Consider the following 23,111-nt stretch of genomic DNA (forward strand, 5'->3'; position numbering starts at 1 on the left):
AAAATTTAGACCAAAATCAGGTTTTAAAACAAATTATAAAAAAAGGTTGCTAGGTAACATGCAATGAATTTAATTTCACATACTAAAAAAAATAGATATATATTTATTTTAGTATGTGAAATTAAATTCAGTGCATGTTGCCTAGCTACAATTTATTGTGTATTGCTACTAATATATATATATATATATATATATATATATATATATATATAGTAGCATTACACAGTACATACTGCAAAGTATGCATATAGCTTATGTACTGACGAGATGGTCAAACATAGCCAAACACTTCCCATGATCCATTATCTCATAATGACCTACAATCTCAATCTATAAAACCTAAAGTAATGCCAGCTATCAAACCTTTAAATGTTTTGGCACAGCACAGAGAAGAATCCATTAAGTGTCAAACTTTTCGATCAAGCATGTTCCTGTTTTGTCTATTCCAAGAATTGATGGATCAGTCGGGGCCTTCATGCTGCCTGGACGATTATTACACACACATAGTGCAAATGGAAAGAGAGCGAGAATGTCTGCCTTGAGATATGAACACAAATGGGTTTGCGCGGCAAAACAGTCCCTCTTGCTTAACCGGAGCATCTTTGAGGACTCCACTAGTGTGTATATGCATGTGTTTGTGTAGTTGCACTTCACATGCACTTACCTCAAAGTAGGTCTCGATGTATTCTGACACGATGTGCTCAGACTTAGGTTTGTTCTGGCAATATACCACATACATGTGAAGCCGTCTTTCCTGTGGTTTGTGCAAACAGAGAGGACAGATTGAATTAGCTCAGTAGAGTAGTTAGTGTAGAGTGTATTTACTTATATTAAGTAATATTTATATATTTTGTTTGGTTTGGTTATACCAAGTAGTAGTAGTTGCATAAGAAGACTTTGGACATTTAAGCCACATTAAAATGTGTGAATTTTAATTGTATTATTAAAAAAAAATATTTTATTTAAATAAATAAAAAAAGATACATTTATTGAGAATTAATAAATTGGTCACTAATGTTAGGTTATCTTGTCTTAATTATTCTTTCCTGATCTTACTCGTAAACGCAGGTAGAGAGACACAGGGAGCAGTGGACATGTATCACGAGAGGTGATTCAATGGAAACTTTCAAGCTGCTGTAAGTGTTTAAGTAAGTTTAAAACTGACATTGCCTACAGTATAAGAACCGAATACTGTACTGTGATGCATAGAGAGAGAGATTACACAACTCTTATGGAGGAGCATGAGCAGAAGGCCATGCATAATTCAGCCCAATTATCCGCAATGTAATCAGAGCCCATTCTCTCTCTCTCTCTCACACACACTCACACAAACACACACACACACACACACACACACTGCATTCAAGTAGTAGAACGTTACAACTGGACACTACCTAGCACACCCACAGAAATAAACACTCATACACAGAATGAGTTGCCTAGAGACAGGCCAACTGGGTAGATGTCAAAGCATGAATGGTTCTGACAACAAATTGTAAAAGACTCATATGGACACTGCACAAAATTCATTTCATAATCAGGAATTTTGTTCTTTACATCTTTAAAACATGATGAGATTTGTTATCAGAAATGTTTTAAGTGAAGTGTGGTTAAGTATGGTGACCCATAATCGGAATTTGCGCTCTGCATTTATTACACACACATTAGTGAACACACACACACACACAGCAGTGGGCACCTATATTGCTGTGGCACTTGGAGAGCAGTTGGGGGTTCGATGCCTTGCTCAAAGGTCTCATCTCAGGGGCCATTTACACGACTACGTTTTCAGCCCAAAACGGGAAACTTTTTATGCATTTTGCTTGTTCGTTTACACAACAAAAGTGTTTTGGGGACTGAAAACGCATATTTTTGAAAACGGCACCGTTATCATTTCCGTGTAAACACCCAAAATGGGAATCTTTGAAAACGGTGACGTCACGCGCATGTGTAGTACATGCCGATTTTAAAGGCAAGCATGAAAAAACATAAACAACAATGGTGTAGTACATGGTACTGTTGTTGCTGCTCAAGAGTTTGCTAATGTGTGGATTTACTTCACCAATATCACAACCAACAGCAGAGATGCATCATATACAGCATATAATCGTCACTTCCCTACACTGTGACAGCGCCAACTACTGGAATGGCATTTACAGTATAATACAGCATTTTGACTGTTTTCGCAGATGTGTGTAAACAAATCGTTTTGTAAACATTGTCATGTATATGTGAAACTTTTTTAAAAACGCAAGGGAAAAACTTTTCAGTAATGTTATTGAGGGTGGAAGAGGACACAGGTTATTCCCTCCTTATCATATTAATGTCTTATGAATGAAGACAAAAATTATGAATGAACACAAATTACAAAAGGATAATGGGATATTTACAAATTAAATTGATTAAATTGAAATTTACAATATATAACGCATTCATAAAAAATAGTTTATTATGAGCTCATGATAACTAATGCATAAACTCACTAATTTGCTTCATTTATGCTTAAAACTAGAATAATAATAATGAATCAAAATTGTTGACTCAAAATTTAGCTTCAGGTATTTTGTAATTTGTGTTATTTGTTTGGTTATTTTTTACTGGAAAACAGCAAAACATACTAATTCAGATTTTCTTCCGGTGCAGTTTTTTTCCGGTGCCGTGACATGTCCTTATAAGACTTTTGAAGTCCAGCTGAAGGATTTTGCAACCCATTATCTTAATTTGTCTACATTACACATCAATGACTGGAAGTTGGAAAGTCCTGACATAACTTTGGTGTCTAACAACTTTGTTATGTAGTGTATGAGTTAAAAGAAGGGGTGAGAGCAGAGGCTGAGGAAATTAGAGCGAGAGATGGGGGAAGGTCTTGTTTGTGAAAGGAAAAAGTCTGTCCCCCACTCACCCTCCATTACTGTTTCTCATTACCAACCGATTTCCCACTATGCTTGCTTCACAGTTTGACTGAACCTTTCGATTTTTCTTATAAGTTTAATTCGCATTAAGTCTTTTTAAGTTATCACCCAAAGGGCAAACACTGACAAACGCCAATTTGTACATTAACAGCTTTTCATTAAAAAAAAAAAACACTTTGATTCATCACCAAAACTTGTATCACAGCATGTGGTAGCTTTTAACAAATTACTGCAAAGTACTTTCACAACTGTAAATCCTCACATTTAATTTTTTAACGTGTACACCTGTGGGTACCAGGATTTGTGTACTTATGTGTGTATGTCCATAGCGTAGGCCTGAACTCCTGAAATAGCACGGTGTGTAATGCATCAGTTATCAAAAGGCGTAGCTGTGGTTGTTGTTCCTCCTCTTACTTTTCCCGCCTCTTCCTCCCTTGTGGTTGTGAGCCAATGGACACAACACAAGCAAGCACACAGCCTCAAATGGGCCGTATCAGTAACAGGGTGTCTGAGGGGGGACAGAAATAGAGTGGGATGATGGGAGAATAAATGGGGTGTTAAAAACGGGCGTGCGTGTTAAAAACCCCTCTGTTTTCTCAGCACTGTTTACTCAGAAGTTCTGCTCACCCTTGCTAGAAACAGAGAGACAGATGAAAGACAGAATAATAGACAGACTTACATGTTTGATAAAAAGTTGGGCCAGTCGTTCCGGTTCAGCCACACATTTCTCCAGCTCACCCAGGAAATAACTGAGATCAGAATAGAGGGGAGAATCAGGCATTCAGCCCACCATAAGTCATCAGCAGAAATATGTGGAATCTGCATGCATTAAATTCCACAGATTTTTCCCCAAAATAAATTGCAAGGACAATTCAGTCTAAACTGATTTCAAGGTTTTGGAATATTCTGAAATATGCTGAAAGTCTTATCAGATTTGTGATATATATATACACACACACACACACACACAAACACAGATAAACCTACTCTCTATGCCAGTCGTAGATCTGATGAATATTCCCGAATACTATTTTGTCTTTTCCTTTCATATCTTCTGGAACTCCTTTTGCATTCATAGTGGCCATGTAGCCCTTTGAGAGACAGAACATGATAAACTCCCACAGCTCAAGACCCATAAAAACACTCTTTTATTATTGAATCTGAGGCATTTCAACTGTGATCACTCTCATAAAAAATGTAGATCAGCATATTCCAAATATTTTAAATCCAGGCACTATTACTTTGATTTATACTGTGATCAGTATTACAGCTGGGTGGAATTCAGGTCAGTTGATGCATCAAATCTAATTCTACGGTGATTAAATGCTCTGAAATGCATTTGAGTCATTCTAAGATTACAGGAAAACTGATAGCATTCCATAACAGAGTTGATCAAATCCACATGTGATTTGTTGATAGATATTTTAAGCTCACCTCCACAATAAGTCCTAGATCAGCTACATAGAGCTTTTCTGTCTCTGTCAACTCTTTCAGAACATACCTGCAGAAGAAAGGAGGTCAGCCTTCATTGATTTCATCAAGTCATTCAGTACATTATCAATGTGCTGTGAGTAATACAGGGTGTAATATTAGCAGGGTTCTGACTGTCACAGCACATTAATAATCTGGGAGCTAATTGTAGACCACATGAAGGGCCGCTTTATATTGAAACGTGTGAATATCCCTGCTGGAAAATCCAGTTTATGATGGTAGCTGTGTTTTAGAACATAGTAGCTGGTTTGTAGCTACACCAAGATGGCCATTGGTTATTATCATATCTAAAACAGTAATTAATATTATCTTTACCTGGATTAAGATGATCTTTAGCTAGTCTCTCTAGCTAGTTAATAAGGTCATTAGCTGGTCCAAGATGGTCATTAGCTGGACTAAGATTATGTTTAGCTGGATCAAAAAAAAAAACAGTTTAATCTGTATGGCCAACTGGCATCTGTTTAGCTAGTTGGTCCAAGCTAGTCATTAGCTCTTTTAAGATGATCTTTAGCTGGTCTGGCAGCTATCTTCTTTCAAAAATCAGTTTGACCTGTTATGGCCAGCTGGTAGCCGGTTTCTGGCTAGTTAAGATGGTCAGTAGCTGGTCACAGCTGATCACTGGCTCATCTAAGATGGTCATTATCTGGATTAAGATTATTTTTAGTTGGTTAAGATGTTGCAGGCTACCATGTTCCAAAAAACTGTTTGACCTGTTATGGCCAGCTGGTAAAGGTGGTCCATTAGGTGGTCCAAGATGATAATTAGCCCAATCTGAGAAGGTTATTAGCTGATCTATAGTTATCTTTAGCTGGTTTAAGATGATCTTTAGCTGGTCTACAAGATAGCATTTTTGACCACTTATGGCCAGCAGATAACATGTTTCTTATAAGACTGATAACAGCTGATAACATCTGTTTTTTTTAGCTGACTACCTGGTCTAAACGCTATTATGTTGGACAAAAAAGGTTTGACAATGTGATTTTAACTATTTGGTAGCTAGTTGCTAGCTGGTTGATAATAGTGGATTGAATTTTGTCAATAGATGGTCCAAGATGATCATTATCCTTAAACTACCATGATTCAAAAACTAGTCTGGCAACTTTAAACTGTTAGGACTAGCCTGTCAGTCTACCAGCTAGTTAACAACCACCGACTGGCTTAAAAGGATAGCCCCCCCCTAAATATGAAAATGACCCCATTATTTACTCAACCTCATGCCATACTAAATGTATATGACTTTCTTCTTTCAGATTAATACAACTGGAGTTATATAAAAAAATGTCCTGGCTCTTTCAAGATTTGTAACTGATGTATTGTACACGAGCTCATGTGGAGCCATGTGGAGTACTTTTATGATAGATGGATGCACTTTTTTTGGATTCTAATCTCGACCTCGATTCACTGCTATTATAATGCTTGGAAAAGCCAGGACATTATAATATAACTGATTGTATTCATCTGAAACAAGAAAGTCATATACACCTAGGCTTGAGGGTGAGTAAATCATGGTGTAATTTTCATATTTTGGGTGAATTATCCCTTTAAACTGGATTTTACACAGGGGTGACGTGTCTGTGGTGTACTGATGAACATCTGATGCCTGCTCTGTTAAATACTACAACTGAAATCTCAAAGTAATACCACGTCAAAGCGATTTAAATTAAGCATTTCTGTTACATAAGCAATCTAAAATAAGGATTTCCTATGTTACTTAACACAAGTTGCTGATAAAGGAGATTTCTCACACACATGCTTTTTTCTAAGGCACTCTTCCGATCTTCTTCGCTGTCTATAGTGTCTGATGATTGGCTGGAGTTGTCATCTATCATCACAGAGCAAATGTCATCAGCCTGTAGGCTGGTGCACTGGATAATCTGCAGACACAGAGGAGGATAACTGTGAAAAGAGATGAGACATAATGCTAAAATGTCATTCACTCCAGGGATGGCTGCAGGGACAGAGAGGAATGATACAGAGGAGAGAGAGCGGATTGGGAAGATATGAGCTGTTGTAATAGCTCAGGTTGCCTAGGTGACAGGAAGGGAGCATGCTGGGTCTGCTGGTGACAGTGACTGAATGATGAGAGGAATTGAATTCACCCCATGAAGAGACCCCATGAATTCACACTGTTCTCACAGTAACTCTCATCAGATTGTTTTGGTTGACATGGACCATTGTTTAAGTGGATGATAGATGTGCATACAGCCCCCAAGTTGTTCAATATTTGAGAGGAAAGAGGAAGTCTGAAGACGTCCTGTCTTTGTTAATGGGTTTGTTAACCACACCAGAGGTAAAACTAGGACATAAACTCTGCTACAAATCCACACACTTTGTCATGTTCCTCACAGTTTTTTGTAGTCATGCTTGTTAAGGATTTTTACAGAGCATCAATAAATCTGAAAAGTATCTTTTCCCAAATCATCTGTGATATGTCAAATCCTTTCAAAATCTTTTACAACTTTTTAACAAACGATTTTTGCTAATGAAAAATAAAATGGGACTGCATTATTCAACCACATAGCATTGTGCTAAAATCACTCAGATATGTTCCACACTTACAAGTGATTTAAAATTTAACAAATAAAATTTTTTGCTCCATAAAACAGCTTTGGTGACCATTAGCTTCCACTGTATGGTCAAAAAGTTTGGCTTTCATACAGGTTTGGATTTGGAACAGTGTTGCTATATATACAATTAAGTTTACTTTTTTTCATTTACTGTAACAACTTCAATAAAATAAATAAAATATAATATTAGATGAAAAACTTTGCATACTTAGCCTTGGCAACTAAATGAAAATTAAGTTGAATTACTAAAAGTACAAAAAAAGTTTTTTTTATTCATTTATTAATCGAAGGTAAAACAAAATATAATACAAATGACAAATGCACATAACAAAATAACTAAAAACAAAAGGTAAATAAATAGAATAATAATATATAAATTATAATAAAATTACACTGGTTTGGCATGTGGGTGAATTAATAAAATTTTTGGAGGAACTATCCCTTACAGAAATTATTTAGCATATTAATTTAGCAATCTGGTTCCCAGAATATACAGTAGGCAAAACTGCACCACACACACAATGGGTTAGGCATTTGTCATCTAACTGACGTGGAACGCTCCGTGGCGTAAAATATTATGCATCACAACTGCTGTATGACAAAATCAATGGTGATTGTGTACATCAACAGACATGTTACCATTTTGTTAGAATCAAAATATCTCTACAAAAAAAAAATGACTCCAATTTATTGTTTCCCTGTTTCTTAAATGCACTAAAAACCTGATAAGATCTGCTCTTTAACCAAAGCTGTTAATCTGCTTGGTTAATGTCCCAGTCACCTGCGAAGATTCACTTTATCTTCATTCTCAGGACCACAGTATCTCGCTCTTTCTCTGTGTTGTAGTCCAGCCTTACGCCCCACACTTTGCTCATGTGTTCGTGCCGTCAAGCCTGTCTGAGTATTGTATTACACAGTTGTGTTGTTTTCTGGTGCGGGTGGTGTTTGTGTGTTTGAGAGTAGTGTGATTACTCCTGCCTGGCTCACGGGTCTGCTTAGATCATTTCCAGATGTTTTTTTGGCACAGCCAACAGGAGAACCCCCACTCTTACACTTTACCCTTTTTTATCTGCCCAGACTGTTTTCCACCCAGAAGCCCAGAGACTTTACGTGGACCTTTAATAAAAAGCAAGATCATAATAGTTGTTGTTTTTCTAGAGGAAATTGTTAAACTTAGCTCGAGCAGAGCGAGGTTAATCCAACCTTCTTTTGCCCTGCTTTTTATGTAGGGTATGCGGGGACTCGAGTTATAGTTATATCATCAGTGGTTCCTCGTTCAAAGTGCTGTGTCAGACCTCCATTTGTGTGGGGAATAAAACAAAACAGCCAGTTTGATAAACATGTGCTGCGTTCCTCTGTCCGGGAGACAGGCCGGATCCGAGGAGTGCTTACATATTCATTCAGGAATTTTCCATTAGCCAACAAATAATAAACTCACGCTGGATCCCCACAGCAAATGTTTCTGTGTCAGGTACAAAAGAGGTTGTCAGCAGAAAGAAATGACTGAAATAAACTACACCTCAGCCTCACCATGGAGAAAGGCAGGAAGACAAATACCAAGTAATTAAACCCAATATAAACTTCAAAATGTTTATTTTGTTGTCCCATAAAAAATACATATTTTGGGGGGGTGAAATTACTTATAATAAACTCACTTTTGCCCACTGTATTACGGTTTGGCACAAAAATATAATACAGCACTTTTTCCAACATTTATAACAATAATAAATGTTTCTTGAGCAGCAAATCAACATATTAGAATGATTTCTGAAGCATCATGTGACACTGAAGAAAATTCCAATACCATCACAGGAATAAATGACATAAAAAATATATTCAAATAGAAAACCTCCATTATAAATTGTAGTAGTATTTCAAACATCTACAGTTTTTACTATATTTTTAATAAAAACAATTCAGGCTTGGTGAGCATAACAGACATCTTTTAAAAGAAAAATAAATCTAACAGAACAAAAAGTAGTGTCATTTGAAAAGACTAGAATAGTATAACTTACATGTCTAGAGTTCAAGCGGTTTCTATAATGAATTCATTTCCGATTATAATCACAGTGCTTGAGATCTCAGCTTCCTCCACTTGTTGTTTTGCACCTCTGGTCATAATTACCTTTCATCACTCACCTTCTGATGGAATGATGGAATAGAACGATAAATGTTACCGCATTTAGCCATCAATTTGGATGTACATTCACTCTCTTCTGGCTATTGTGATTGTCTCTGTGTGTGTGTGTGTTGTGCACAGTGTTTTGTATTAATTTATGTGTTCTGGCTCAGATAGTGTACATGCACATGCAAAAATATACAGCAGGGTACATAATGTAAGAATACATTGAAAATCTGAGATTAATTTAGCACTAGAAAGAAGAGGATGGAAAAAGGAGATTCATGTTAATGCTCCAGTTTAATTTTCACTGAAATTATTTTGTTGATGTTTAAGAAATTAATATTATAATTCAGGAAGGGTGCGTTATCATTGATAAAAAGGGCCAGTAAATAAGTGTATAATACTGAAAAAGCTTTTTAGTTCTACAGTAAATGTTCTAGTAAAATAAATTATGTTCTTTTTAACTTTTTTCAACTTATTAAAGAATCCTGAAAACAGTTTCCACAAAAATATTAAGCAGCACAACTGTTTTAAACAGTGATGATAATAAGAAATGTTTTTAAGTGGCAAATCAGTTCAAAAATTAGCTTTGGCATCACAGGAATAAATACAATTTTAAAATTTATTAAAATAGAAAACAGTTTATTTAATTTGCAACAACATTTCACTATATTGCATTTTTACTGTATTATAATTAAATAAATTCAGCCTGGGTATGCATAAAAGTCATATAAAAAAAACTGAATGACCTCTTTTAAATGGCAGAGTAATTTGTCATATAAAAATGTATTGAAATAGAAAATCCAAAATAGAAGTCTTTTGGACCCCACTTTACAAGGTGAACATATAAAGAAGTGTGTTTTATCAATGTGTGTTTTCACTTTTAAAGGTTCAACCTGTGGGATAGAGCCTGGAAACAAATGACCCATCTGTCAAATGACCATCTGGGCTCTCTCACCCTCAGTGTGGATGTAAACACATCAAGCCCCCGTGTGCAAGCTGACAGAAAGCCCCTTAGTCCCTTATAACCTCCTTACTTGTTTTCTCTTTCCCATAGTCATTCTTACTAAGAGACTCTGTAAAGCTGCCTCAGCTTCAGACGCCATGCTTAGAGACTTTTGATGGACAGTATATGAAGTCTGAAATTCTGATGTTCAAATGTTTAATTTGAGAGACATGAAGAAGCGGGTAAACAAGATACTTGATCAATGATCACACCTACAGTGACCCCAAAAAGCATCAAAATAATAATATCTGAATTATATCATTTTTAAATTAATTCTTTAAACATCACATTTAAAGAGTGAGCACATGCATACTTTTTTAAAACTTGACCTGAATTGAGCTTGACGATGATATTGTTGTCTTTCGTAGAGCTGCTTTAGAGCTGAATTGAATTTGTCATAACTGATGAATTTTGCAACATCGACACTGTAACTGAACTTAAAAGAGTCAACATCAATCTGACATGAGCTGAATAATTTGTCATTAGTTCTGTTGCCTTTCTGTTTATTACCATGAAACTGCTTTGAAACAATCTATATTGTACTGTATAAAAAGCGCTAAATAAGTGACTCTGGACCACTTGAGTCACTGGAGTGGGTGGATGGGTCAGAATTATAGATTTTTCTTTTTTGCCAAAAACCATTAGGATATTAAGTAAAGATCATGTTCCATGAAGATATTTTGTAAATTTCCTACCATAAATATATCAAAACATAATTTTTGATTAATAAAATACATTGCTAAGAACTTCATTTGGACAACATTAAAGGCGATTTTCTCAGTATCGCTTTTTTTCTTTTTGTACCCTCAGATTCCAGATTTTCAAATAGTTGTATCTTGGCCAGATATTGTCTTATCCTAACAAACCATACATCAATGGAAAGCTTATTTGTTCAGATTTCAGACGATGTATACATTTCAATTTTGAAAAATTTACTCTTAAGGTTTTGTGGTCCAGGGTCACATATATAAAGGTGACTTAACTTTTAAAGCAAAATATAAAAAAGTGATTGTATGGTTTTAAAAAAGATTCAAAATGAAGCCAAAAGTCTGATTCTGTCAATCTGACTTACTTGTGCTTGTCCTAATGTGGTGGATCCCTGTGGAGAGTCTGAATGGCAGCTGTAGGACTCCTGGACACCTGGATCGCAGTCACCAAGAGCAGGCAGGCCCTCTCTCCACTCCTACACACACACACACACACACACACACACAATAATGCTTAAAAAGAACCAGGAACCACAACCTTAACGGTCTTTCACAAATATCAATACTCAGGTCAAAATAAAGCTGACCCATAAGTCCTCTATCTGTGTTACTATGACAAGTGAGTGTGTTATTATAGGGTCACAGCGACTCAAGGTCACACTGAACAGTTCATTCAGACAGAGGCGAACCACAGGGCTCTAGTGAGCAGTTGGCTGCACAGTGTGTTGCAATTCACATGGCCGTAATGAAAACGAGCAACACCTGCACTGTGATATTAGCTGATGTTTTCTGTGAGAGTATGGTTATAGTTTTATATATAGTTATAGTTTATATAGTTATAGTTTTCATAATATTTTTTTGTTTTCTCTTTTAACAAATTTTAGCTAAATTTAACAAAGTCATTTTGTTGAGTTTATATATAAACATATATAAAGTCCTTCTATGTTTTATGAGAAAAGGGGATGTTCACACCACAGCTATAATTATAATGACACATGAGAACAATATTGTTGAAATATCTTTCAGAACAATTATTTTTTTCTTTTTGGCTGATTAATGATATATATATATATATATATATATATATATATATATATATATATATATATATATATATATATATATATATATTGACAGCCAATCAGAATCCACCAGACTTTAAAAAGCAATTAAAGCAGGAGACTACATTTATTGAGTCACTAATTTTAATTTTTTTATTTAAGGAAAATACTACACATCAAACAGTTTTTCTCACCAGCTCCTTGTCTATGACTGGCAGGATGGTGAACCGCTCCTCTGTCTGTGAGCTGCCCAGGTCTTGGCTGCTCCTGGTGGGTGGAGGTGGGGGTTTGCCCTCCAGTCTGCGGACCTGCCGCTCTCCCTTGGCCGTTCCGGTCGCTCCGGCGCTCAGCTTACGTACTGGATTGGTCAGCCATTTCTTCAGGGTGCTAACAGAACGACGGGAGCTTGGGGAGTTTGGGGCTGAACTGCCCGAAGCCTGGGGCGGGAGAGAGGCCACCGAGGTGGAAATACTGCCCTCACTGCCAGCGGCTGAGTATGAGTCTGTACAGACAGATAGAGGGAAGATAGAGAGAGAGAGAGGGAAGAGGAATTAAGTTGGGAATAACTGAAAGGAAAACAAAATAAATCTGTCTTATACATAAACATACTACATAAACACACTATAACACAAAATATGGCCCATTGGGAAGCATTTTTCCCATGTCAGATTTCAGGCCTGTGACTTGTTTCATCAACTCCAGGCACTTTTGACCCCGTGGACTTTCAAATACATTACAGTTCGAAAGCTAAGGTTAATTTTCGGAAAGTCTGCATTTATTTGATAAAAACAAGTAAACTAGTAAAGTAGTAGTTAGTATTACAATTTATAATAACAGTTCTCTCTATTTTAATATATTTTAAAAAAGCAATTTATTCCTGTGATGTCAAAGCTGAATTTTCAGCAGTCATCACTCCAGTATTCAGTGTCATGTGATTGTTCAGAATTGTATCTAATATTTTGATTCGGTGCTCAATAAATATTTCTTATTATTAACAATGTTCAAAACTTTGTTGTGATTTGCATTATATCTCATTATTAGCTCCATAAAACCGAAGTATAATCTAAAATAAACAATATAAAAGGAGTTTATTGTGCATCAGCTGGTTTAAATAATGACACACTTGGCTTACTTGAAGATCTTTCTGCTAAGCACTAAAAGAAAGGCGTACAATTATAGTTTATGGATAAACAATTTAATGGTTTTTGGAATGTAATGTGCTGATTAATAACTATAATTTTGAATAAAACAGTCATCAACACTAGTATGAGGAAAATAATAAAATAGTGTGCATATGCACCTGTTTTAAGTCCAATGGAAATTCTGCATGAGAATCTTTAAGTACGCAGTTGCACGCTGTGGTTACTGAATGCATGTGAGTGGGTTAGTATATGACCCGTGCAGACAGGCCTCGTGCTGCACATCTCAGTTAGTCCCACATGAGGACTCCTCAAACTGGTTTAGGGCAGACACGATGAAGCTAGAACTCAAGCTGTCGTGTGACCCTGGAGAATTAAATATAAAGTCGAGTATCAGGCTGAGATTGCGGTGCTGGTGTCAAAGGGACCCTGGGAAAAGAATGGGGGGAGGGGGTGCACAGGATGCACACTTTAATCCTTGTCCACTGGAAGGTCACCAACTTTTTTTGTTCTCTCTCTATGTTGTGCCTCACGTCCCCCACTACTCTCTTCCTGACCCAGAACAGTGGCTGTCTGAGGTTATCAGCAGCAGCATGGACAGCCATCGCTTGTTTCAGTCTCTCACTCATCTAATCCAGCCCCTGTTTGACCCCTTGATTCAGCCGAACACAACCTGACAGGATGGCACTAACACCCACACACTTTGCCCAGAGACGTGCTGTGACCAGATATAAGGCTGTCATTGTTGGTACTACATATCATTGCTAAAACGGCATTTAATTATTTAATTTATCTAATAGTAATTGTGATGTTAAGCTTTAGTTTACCCTTTTAAATGCTATTTCAACAGACTGAAAACTCAGTAGGCAGTTATAATTACAAATTAGTCATGGATTTTTTTTTTTGCGTGAAATGTGATTAACATTGGTTTTGCTCTCAAAACATTTTTTTTCGTGCAACTAAAGTGTTTTCTAATAGAAACAAAAAGTGTTTTGAGAGAAAAACTTGATTGAAACTTGAAAATATTTAAGGGGGAAAAAAGCCTCCGACTCGTATGGACTCGTATATGGTATTTTGTCCAGAAACAAAGGTTTGATTGTTGATCATCTTGATGGACTTATTACAAATACCCAGCTTTTTAGTTCACAAGATGTTAACTGATGTACTGAAGTGATTTGGATTACTTGTAGATGAGTGTAATGTTTATATTAGCAGTTTGAACAGCACCCATTTACTGCAGAGGATCCATTGGTGAACAAGTGATGCTACAGTGAGTAATAGCTTCGATGAAGAAACAATCTCATCTACATCTTGGATGACCCTTAAATAAATATTGAGCAAATTACATTGACTATACCTGAAGAAAAATATTGTTGTACTGTATACACTAATCAGAGAATATTTGTCTAAGGGACTCAAGACATAAGCTATTAAAATGGCCTAGGGGTCTCTCAGACTCCAGACAGAACAGAGAACCATGCAGAGGTCCAGCTAATTTATTAAGCTAATGTTTTGTGTAGCAAAACTGACCCAGAATATGTGCTGATAGAGAAACAGACCCCTGTCAAGATCTAGTCCATAAACTTTCCACTTTCGTTGGGGAATAATCAGTGTAATAATGGAGCTGACCTCAACCCAAATGGAATTCAGCAGAACAAAAAGTGGAAGGACTATAAATCTTATTGCTGGCTAAACAGCAGGGCAAAGCTGCTTTCCTGATACCATGCTGCTGTGTTCTCAGAGGGGAACAGTTCTCTGTGTGAGCGACATGCCAGACTATTCCTCTTGTGTCTCCACACGGGGCAAAAAAAGAGAGGAATGGTTTCATTCTGCACGCAGTATGGACCCGACGGATTAAGAAAGAGTGGCAGTTATGAAAAAGCAAAAATCAATTCATTACCCTGTTTTGTTTTTTAAAACAGGGAACTGAATGTTATCTGGAACTAAAGGCTGTTGGGAACCGGCAGCTACCGCTTACCATATCCTCCACAAATCAGCGGTGACACCCACATGAAACAATGCGTTATCCATCACTGTATCCCACATGCAGTTTTAAAAACCGAGGCATGTGTTGAAGTAACGTGATGCAATGCAGAAGAGCATGCAAATGGAGACCCAAGGTTTTTTTTGAAGAACTGTCACACACCTTGTAGAGTGATGCTGAAATTGCAGGAAGAGATGCTCCATTTTGATTGCTGGTAAACAGAAAAGCTAAATTGATTTGAAAGCTGCTATGCTTAAGTGCTGGTGGTGTGCATAGAGAGATCCTCTTAATGGCACTGGCTGAGTGGTCAACACATTAGGACGGATTTTCCTAAATAGCTAGATAGCTTCAGTGTAGGGGAAACTAGAGGGACTATATCATGAGATTTCTTTATGCATATGCACACTGTAATCAAACATTACACCCTAGATTTTTTTTCCAGTTGTTTCTAAGATTACATTGAGAGCAATAGAAGTAGATTTGTGTGCTGACAAAAAGATCCTAGCAATCTCACAATGCCAGCAGTTTTCAGAGATTCACAAATGTCAAAGTCTGCAAAGAAAACTACATTTTGATTATCTCATTCATTTCTTCTGAAACCAAATAATCCTAGCTGTGCTATTTACACATCTGAGATTGTTGTATGCTGTTAATTGTTTGTTATTGTTACCAAAAACTAAAAACGAATTATTAAAAATCTTTTTTTGGGTAATTGAAATGATGAAAATCTATTAAAAATGAATTTTGGTAATTCAAATTGAGAATACATATAAATATTAGATAAGTACAAAAAAATCCTAAAACTTAAAGTGAAATGAAACTTAAAGCTATATGGAAATATTAACAAAAACAAATAAAAATTCAACTAATATTATACTAGAATAACACTGAATCAGACATGACCTAGAAGTCCAGATCTCCTGTGGCATGAAAGAGTAACCTCTGAGCATTAGAAAAATGCCTCTAGCTTTGGTCTCTCTTCACCTTACGCAGTGTATTAGTGAAGCAACAGCTCTATCCTCAAACATCAAGTGGTTTCTGGGTTGCTACACTGAATATTTATTTTAATATTTACCATAAATTATAAAATGGTAATCAGGAGCTGGCCATTTATAATGGATGGCTATTGATATTACTACCTTGATCATTGTGGAACCTAATTTACATAAGGAGTGGGATCACATTTACATTAAAATTTTAATTAAACAACACAGAACACAACCCAAAGCCCAAACTGTAGCTCTAAACTGCTTAACTAATTTGGATTCAGTCCGATTTACTGAACAGAAAGTAGACACAATGTGAATTCTGCAATCTGTAAAAATAGGCAGAAAAACAATTTATGTGCGAAACAGGCCTATCAGGTTATTGGACTTCCCAGACCTCAGGGCTACCAAACATCCTTTTACTACAAAAAAAGAACATGCTGTTTTGTCTAAACGGCAGAAAGCCACGGGTCTCCGAAACTCCAGTCTCCATCACAGGAAACCTCTCCAGCAAAATGAGTGCCCACACAACACATTAGTCGAGCAAGACGGAAACGAGAGAGCACAGTGAAAACAACCCTGCACAGAGACTGAATAGTTATCTAAGGTTGGCTCAGTTGGACAGAAGAAAACAGAATTCCCCGCAGCCCCCGCTGGCAGGCCCGTCCGTAATTTCTGCAGAGCATGTGTTTCAGCTCAGAGTGGCTGGTGGGCTGTTTCATCAGCCCTCAGCAACAAAGTCAACATGAAAGTGTGAGTGGGGGGTGAGTGTAAGGGGATCTGAGATGGAGAGATGAATGGACGGAGGACAGCAGGGGCGCAAAATAGGAGGGAAGGGAAAAGGTCTTGAACAAACAAAAGCTTAAGGCACAGTGGATACAGGAAGAGACGGAGAAAGAAAAACTAACATGCTGTATCGCTTGAAAACAGACAGCAAACAAGACAGCAAAAACAACTCTATATAAGTTTGTAAGAAGTAACAAAAATAAGATGCCTGTGTATGTATTGTTGCAGGCATCCGTATGTTATGAAAAGGATTAGCTGCTTGCAAGAGTCAGATTTCATGTGACACATGTCTAACTCCAGGCCTGCAACATATATTCAAACCCACAAACTACAGCTGAGCACCATGTAGAACTGAATAGAGAATTTTTTTATGTTTTTATTATATTTATAAAAAATGTGGTTTGCCACTGAACTGCATTGATGCAGGAGTTAAGACATCAAGACAAACCTTGTATTTCACCAACTGGGGGATCTATCCCAGGCACTGCAAAGGTGTTCTAGATGTTTTTCTGACTGGGTTAAGTGTGTCGCTCTCCATCACTCTGACATTGGCTGACAGGGAGAGGAGGGGATGTAATATTTAAATGAAAAACTGCTCTCCTATCAGTCAGTGTGTGTTTGTGTGGTTGTGTGTGTGTGTGTGTGTGTGTGTGTGTGTGTGTGTGAACTCATTCCTGTAATGGTGTGTCTGAGAGCCAGGAGAGATTACAAAGAGGCATTCTGATAATGCAGCCACTGCACCGCTCAACAAAATTGATAATTAAAAGCTGAATTAAGAAAAATATTAAGCCGGAGCTCCCCTCGTCTCCAGTGATCAGCTAATGCTGTGTCGTTCTTCTAATTGCGCCATCTCTCTCTCTCTCTCTCTCTCTCTCTCTCTCTCTCTCTCTCTCTCTCTCTCTCTCTACAATTCTCTTCCTTATTTCTAATTCTCTCGCACTCCCGTCTGAGCCCTGTCTTTATAAGAAGTCTGGTGCAACAGAAGGGATTGTTCCCTTTTCTGAGCTTCACAATCTCTGTGCTCTTGGATAATGCAGATTCTAAGACACTTGCTAAAAACTTTCTGAGGAAGAAGCACAAAGCATACTTCTTGATGATCAAAGCAGAAAAGTTGTGGAAAATCTATGGGATTTAACATTTTATTTAAACTTCGAAATATTAGTGGGTAGCAGAAACAGTAGGGGAAAAAAATAAATAAAAGGTTTTATGATTTTGTCATTAAAGCAAACAGTACATTAAAAAATACAAAATATATAATTGATATCAACAATTCAAAATGTTTGAATTCAAAAAATATTTGAATGAGAAACAGCTATTTGAAAATCTGGTATCTGATGGTGCAAAAAAATCTAAATACTGAGAAAATCCCCTTTGAATTTGTTCAAATATAACCCAGCAACTTAAGACCGGTTTTGTGGTCCAGGGTCACATATGGGTGATATGAGTTATGTTTAATGCTAAAAAAGACGAAGATAGTGATGAATAATTTTGTTATGCTATGCTACATAATTTACAGCTCAAGAAACAACAAACCGTCTCACAAGCCATACAAGTATGCAAATGCTTGCAACCATGTAGAAATGTTAGTAATAATATGTGCATATGAACACCATTGTGTTGTGGAGTCCACCTTTCCAGGAATTTAGGCTCCATTTCCACTTATTGATTGGTTGTGTTAGAGTGCTGAGGCAGCCGCTCTGCAGGAGGGAGAGTGTTGGCTCTAATGGCGGCAATTTTCAGAAAGGCTCAGGCCTCTGGAGACCTGCAGAGCTTTAGTCAGCTTTGTTTGGCATGGCCACAGTCACTGCATCTGCACCTGATGCTTTCTCGGTCTTCCTACAGGACGGGAATAGATCTGTTGGACCATCAAAACTAACTTGGTCGAGCTAGTTAAGCAGCCAGGTAGGACATCAGCGAACAATATTGTGGACCTGCATCTAAAACACAACATATGCTGGTCTGTTAATCATGGACTGTAATTTATCAGAAAGTTTGGATGGTTTGAGCAGAACTTTAATGGAAAAGGCTTTGGAAAATATGATGCTATGAAGTGAGGACATTATTTGGGGGGAAAACTGCTTTAGCTGCATAAATGTGCCAAGAACAATTTGGTTTTCCATCAACTTCCTCTTTGCAGCTATCTGATATAGCTATAATCCAATTTCTGAAGATTGCACCTAACCCAGGCTTTCTCATTTAGACCCACACATTGAAGAAACACATTTTCTCTTTGATGGAAGACATCTTCTTCCAAACATATACCTACAACAGTGTTTCTCAACCTGGGCTTCAGCAAACTCACAAGAGGGCTTCAAAATTAATTAAAACAGCTTTAAGTAAGACAACACAAGCATGATAAAAGCTAAAAATATAGATATTTATTATTGTTAATTAATCTCCTCTACAAAAACATTTTGGTCTTAGAAGATCAAGGGTTCCTACATTCTTAAATTATCTGGATATATGCAGGAGCCTAATTCCTGAAAATGTCTTAAAATTATTAAAACTCTATAACTCCATGGCTATTTTTATAATGAATATACTTATTTCATCAGGTAGTAATTTCTAAATTCTAAATATAAAACTACTGAAAAAAATTCAAGAATATACAATTCTAAATATAAAACTACTGAAAAAAATTCATGGAGCCTTTAATTATTGTTGTGGACAAAGTTATAGATACAAACCATACATTGTCACACATTTACAAAAAAAGGTTTAAAGGGATATCTCACTCAAAACTAAAAATCTGGACATTTGTACTGTACAGACACAGCGACATTGTTCAAAATATCTTCTTTTGTGTTCTGCAGAAGTAAGTCATACAAGTTAAATTAAAAAAATGCAGCCAGAAGAAGTCTTACTTCAGCCATTGGCTCTTGTGTGTCTCGTGACCAATTGCATCATGCTATGGGAGTATCTTTTTGAATAATATGATACACATTGAAACACTTGCACATACATGTGAAACACTTGTGCATAGATGTGAAACACTACCGTATTTTTCTGACTATAAGCCGCACCTGAGTATAAGTCGCATCAGTTCAAAAATACGTCATGAAGAGGAAAAAAACATATATAAGTTGCACTGGACTATAAGTCGCATTTAATTAGAACCAAGAGAAAACATTACCGTCTACAGCCACGAGAGGGCGCTCCATGTTTTCAGTGTAGACTACAGGAACACTGAGCAGAATAGAGCGCCCTCTCGCGGCTGTAGACGGTAATGTTTTCTCTTGGTTCATTTCTCTCGGTTCATGTCAAATTAATTTTGATAAATAAGTCGCACCTGACTATAAGTCGCAGGACCAGCCAAACTATGAAAAAAAGTGTGACTTATAGTCCAGAAAATACGGTTTATATCTGTGCATATATATGAAAGACATTTATGCGCAAGTGATTCACATGTATGCGCAAGTGTTTCACATGTGCAAGCAAGTGTGTCAATGTGTATCGCAACCTTTAGGTGTGTATTGCAAATTTTCAATGTGTATTGCAAGTGTGACGTGACGTGAATTACAGCCAAGTATGTTGACCAATACTCAGAATTCGTGCTCTGCTTTTTGACCCATCCAAAGTGCACACACACAGCAGTGAACACACACACACCGTGAGGCCACGACTTCCCCGACTTGTTTCAATAGGGTTTTGTCTCTAACGGCCTCCCATAATTAAAACTTTATGTTTTACTCTCTTCTTCTAAAGGGGTACCTTGAGTGTAAAAAAGGGACCCCAAGGTGTCTTGACCAAGCGTCAATATATGACGAGTTGGAAGTGAGACAGTGTTGGCTGCACTGCACCATTAACATCATTTGCTCCGAGCCTGTGGCCACACACACCATCTCTCACTCTTGATCAGAGTGCTGTTTTCCTGACTGGCTGTGATTACAGCCATTTCCTGGCTTCGTTTTCCCTTGCAATGCAGCAAGACTCTTAAATGTAGCCTGTTGTTTATGGCCACAGCCTTATTTGGGGTCATGAGGAAAAGTAAGATGAGCAGTAAAATCAGTCTTGGTTTGGAAATTGCTTTCAAAATGCATTGAAGGACTATATTAATATTTTTTCATTATATGTTTTTTTACTTATAAAATTGCATCTGCATTAGCTGGATCATAAAAGTATTCCAAAAAAACTACAATAGCTTTTTTTATGGAAGTAGTAGTCTGATATATGAATGAATCTTTCTTTTGAGTCAGATCTTTTTAATGAATCAGTTTATCTGGTTCACTAGACCAGCATGATTTTTTCAAAAATCTGACTGATCTGATTCAGGTTGCAGCAGTCCCAAAATTCAGTAGTATTACAACACCAGAACTAAGAAAACTGGCTGGAGAATCTGCACAGATGATAAAAACCTTCATTCTTAACATCTTATAATTTTTTGGCTTTAAAATAGTTGAAATATCCTGATCTGCCATCAGTTCCCCACACGTATAAACAACAGATTTGTGGTTCTAGAGCAAAGACAAGCAACCCTCTGTGAGTGACCAATATGAATACTGAGAAACCATAGGCCATAAATGAAAAAGCACATGCACATAAACAAACCCTGTGTATTCCAGAAGTCACTTTCCTGGATTTATTGATATTCTGAGTATGGAGAAGGATTTGCCACTTGTTAAGAGGCAGTGAATGTAAGGTCTGAACACCATAAGCAGAAAAACACAGAAGTGTCCGGATATTGGAAGCATACAGCCAACGAACACAACGTATATGCAAACTCAAGAATGCACACACAGTCTGTCTTACAAAAAAATTACTGCCTAACGAAAACCCCCAAAATGCAGTCTGAACCCTGATAAGAGCACTTCGGTCCTCTTAAAAAAGTAAAGACAGTAGACTTCCTCTTTATCCGCCACAGCATCAGAGACGCCCTCCAATTTTGGCATATCAGCCCTTCTCTCAAGCGGCAGGCTGAATGAGTAAAGTTGAACCATCACTCTCACCACCACTCCATAATCTGATGAAATGACTGGATTTGGTGCATTTTGAGCACTTCGAAAAGTGAAAACTAGGTATAAAAAATGCTAAATGCACTAGTGATAGCAGTCTCACGCTCCAAAGCATCTGTATAAGAAGCTTACCACTCTATTAATGCTGTCTCTATGATGGTGTGGGAATTGAGCAGCATGGCACAAGCTCCACAGTGGTGATGAACTACTGGTCTGTGGAAGAAACCACGGCATTCCTGCCCGGCTGCTCCAAAAAGCCTTCCTACTGCAACCCCAGCCTCTTTCCTTCATTTTCTTGCCATGTTCCACCACAGATGCACAATCGCTGCCCAAGACTAAGATCGTAGCTATCTGCTTTCCTGGCTCAGGTCCTGCTGACACTACAAAACAGCGGTTAAAGAGATGTAAATTACAGCCCAGACTAGAGACCCGAGTCAACCCCGGCATCACCCCTCACTGCTGTTAGAGTGGCTGCGTGCAGGGGGTCACTAACAGGGAGTGAACAATGAGTTTGATAGCTCCTGATGACTCCGATTTTTATTTTCACTTCAAGCTTTAATAAGCACCACAGAATCCTGAATGTAAATGTCAATAAAACAAGAGAAGGGTGTATGAATGAGCTTGAGCCTGTGCAGAATTGCTCACCAGTTGATTGGTAAATTTATTAGGAACTGTATCCCAAGATGTTGATTAAATCAAATTGTAAGAACAATATTTGACTCATGCTGATGAAAACTATGTGAGTGAATCAAATCAAACATGTAGAAAACATTGACTACAGAAAATATCTGATATGACTTGCCAAAACAACATTTAACTTGCAAAAAGGAATACTTGACCCAATACTGAAAATCATTTTCTCACCCTCATGCAAGTATAACTTTGTTTCTTCTGCTAAACATAAAAAAGCAATTTGAAAAACAGTTGAAACGTTATCCTGTGTTCCACTGAAGAAAGAAAGCCATACAGGTTTAGAATTATATGAGGGTGAGTAAATAAATACAACATTTTAATTTGAGGTTGAACATTCCCTTTAATTTTCCATTTAGCAATATGTAAAGATTATACTGCAGCTGCAACAAACCTCTTTGTGAACACGCTTATGCAAGAAATATAATCAGGGTTTTCTTAGCTTAAGGAATTTGTTACAACTGGATCCTGAGGTTTTGCAATTTAATAAATGACGTAACAGAAAAGAGGCCAAATAGTCACTAAACAGAGGCCAAATAGTCCAAATTTTTGCACTGCAGTTGAGTGTGTCAAGAGGAACATTTTCGAAAACAATGACATCATACAGTATGACAAAATATCAACAAACTGCCAAACTGCATGAACTTTGGTTCATGTGGCAGGATTTTTTAGCCCAGATGCCATTGATTGGATAGCTCATGGAGATCA

General features: G+C 37.2%; 1 protein-coding gene across 4 annotated transcripts in view; it reads right to left on the reverse strand.

Moving 5' to 3' along the window:
• LOC113065477 (rho guanine nucleotide exchange factor 25-like) overlaps positions 1 to 23,111 on the reverse strand; it is a 62,507-nt gene that overhangs the window by 8,218 nt on the left and 31,178 nt on the right. For 3 of the 4 annotated variants that reach the window (XM_026236728.1, XM_026236730.1, XM_026236731.1), the window contains 7 exons: positions 12,061 to 12,368; positions 11,171 to 11,281; positions 6,153 to 6,277; positions 4,347 to 4,413; positions 3,900 to 4,003; positions 3,592 to 3,661; positions 665 to 754 (listed from right to left, as the gene is read on the reverse strand). In XM_026236728.1, coding sequence (XP_026092513.1) covers positions 665 to 754; positions 3,592 to 3,661; positions 3,900 to 4,003; positions 4,347 to 4,413; positions 6,153 to 6,277; positions 11,171 to 11,281; positions 12,061 to 12,368 — 875 coding nt within the window. The remainder of the gene's footprint in view (positions 1 to 664; positions 755 to 3,591; positions 3,662 to 3,899; positions 4,004 to 4,346; positions 4,414 to 6,152; positions 6,278 to 11,170; positions 11,282 to 12,060; positions 12,369 to 23,111) is intronic. The other variant, XM_026236729.1, reaches the window with a different exon arrangement.

The sequence above is a fragment of the Carassius auratus genome, chromosome 48 (genome assembly GCF_003368295.1).
Source record: "Carassius auratus strain Wakin chromosome 48, ASM336829v1, whole genome shotgun sequence".
Lineage (NCBI taxonomy): Eukaryota > Metazoa > Chordata > Actinopteri > Cypriniformes > Cyprinidae > Carassius > Carassius auratus.